This window comes from Oxyura jamaicensis, unplaced genomic scaffold, assembly GCF_011077185.1.
Source record: "Oxyura jamaicensis isolate SHBP4307 breed ruddy duck unplaced genomic scaffold, BPBGC_Ojam_1.0 oxyUn_random_OJ62515, whole genome shotgun sequence".
Classification (NCBI taxonomy): Eukaryota; Metazoa; Chordata; class Aves; order Anseriformes; family Anatidae; genus Oxyura; species Oxyura jamaicensis.
Genome location: NW_023307436.1, coordinates 1 through 1,483, shown reverse-complemented (window position 1 = coordinate 1,483; position 1,483 = coordinate 1). Strand labels below are relative to the sequence as shown.

Below are 1,483 nucleotides of genomic sequence, written 5' to 3'. Positions count from 1 at the left end.
GCCCCCCCCGGTGCTGGCCTCCACCACGGGCGGCCGCGTCCGGGGCCTGCTGGTGGCGGCGGTGGCCGGCCCGGTGGCCGCCTTCCTGGGCATCCCCTACGCCGAGCCCCCCCTGGGCCCCCTCCGCTTCCAGCCCCCGCGCCCGGCCCGGCCCTGGCGGGGGGTCCTGGAGGCCACGGCCCACCCCCGCGCCTGCTTCCAGCCGGTGGACACCATGTTCCCCGGCTTCGGCGGCTCCGAGATGTGGAACCCCAACCGCGAGATGAGCGAGGACTGCCTCTACCTCAACGTCTGGCGCCCGCAGCCCCCTCCCCGCGCCGCCCCCGTCCTGGTCTGGATCTACGGGGGGGGCTTCTACAGCGGCGCCGCCTCGCTGGACGTCTACGACGGCCGCTACCTGGCGGAGGCCGAGGGGGTGGTGGTGGTCTCCATGAATTACCGCCTGGGCGCCCTGGGCTTCCTGGCCCTCCCCGGGCACCCCGAGGCCCCCGGCAACGCGGGGCTGCTGGACCAGCGCCTGGCCCTGCGCTGGGTGCGCGCCAACGCCGCGGCCTTCGGCGGCGACCCCGAGGCCGTCACCCTCTTCGGGGAGAGCGCCGGGGCGGCCTCGGCCGGCCTCCACCTGCTGTCCCCCGGCAGCCGCCCCCTGTTCCGCCGCGCCGTCCTGCAGAGCGGGTCCCCCAACGGGCCCTGGGCCACCGTGGGGGCGGCCGAGGGCCGGCGGCGGGCGGCCGCCCTGGGGCGCTCGCTGGGGTGCGCGGGGGCCGAGGCCAACGAGACGGAGCTGCTGGGCTGCCTGCGCCGCGCGGCGCCGCCCGAGCTGGTGGCCCACGAGGCCGCCGTCCTGCCCCAGCAGGGGGTCTTCCGCTTCGCCTTCGTGCCCGTGGTGGACGGGGACTTCCTGGAGGACAGCCCCGAGGCGCTGCTGGCCGGCGAGGGGAGGCCGGCGGCGGAGGCCGAGGTGCTGCTGGGGGCGGTGCGGGACGAGGGCAGCTACTTCTTGGTGTACGGCGTGCCGGGCTTCGGCAAGGACAACGAGAGCCTGATCAGCCGGGAGGAGTTCCTGGGGGGGGTGCGCCTGGGGGTCCCGCAGGCCACCGAGCTGGCGGCGGAGGCGGTGGTGCTGCACTACACCGACTGGCTGGACCAGGACAACCCGGTGAAGAACCGCGAGGCGCTGGACGACATCGTGGGCGACCACAACGTGGTGTGTCCCCTGATGCACTTCGCCCAGCGCTGGGCCGAGCGCGGCGGCGCCGTCTTCGCCTACCTCTTCGACCACCGGGCCTCCAACCTGCCCTGGCCACCCTGGATGGGGGTCCCGCACGGCTACGAGATCGAGTTCGTCTTCGGGCAGCCGCTGAAGGCCGGGCTCAACTACACGGCCAAGGAGCAGGAGCTGAGCCGCAGGATCATGCGCTACTGGGGGAACTTCGCCCGCACCGGGTAGGCGGGGAGGGGTCGGGGGGGGGGGGGGGGGGGG

At 75.8% G+C, this 1,483-nt stretch overlaps 1 protein-coding gene across 1 annotated transcript; it reads left to right on the top strand.

The window, feature by feature from the left end:
• Nucleotides 1-4: 4 nt before the first annotated feature.
• On the top strand, nucleotides 5-1,476 carry ACHE (acetylcholinesterase (Cartwright blood group); the record flags this gene model as incomplete). Its single annotated transcript, XM_035313624.1, has 1 exon — nucleotides 5-1,476. A coding segment is annotated over one exon (1,446 nt), but the record flags the coding sequence as incomplete, so codon positions are not given.
• Nucleotides 1,477-1,483: the final 7 nt, after the last annotated feature.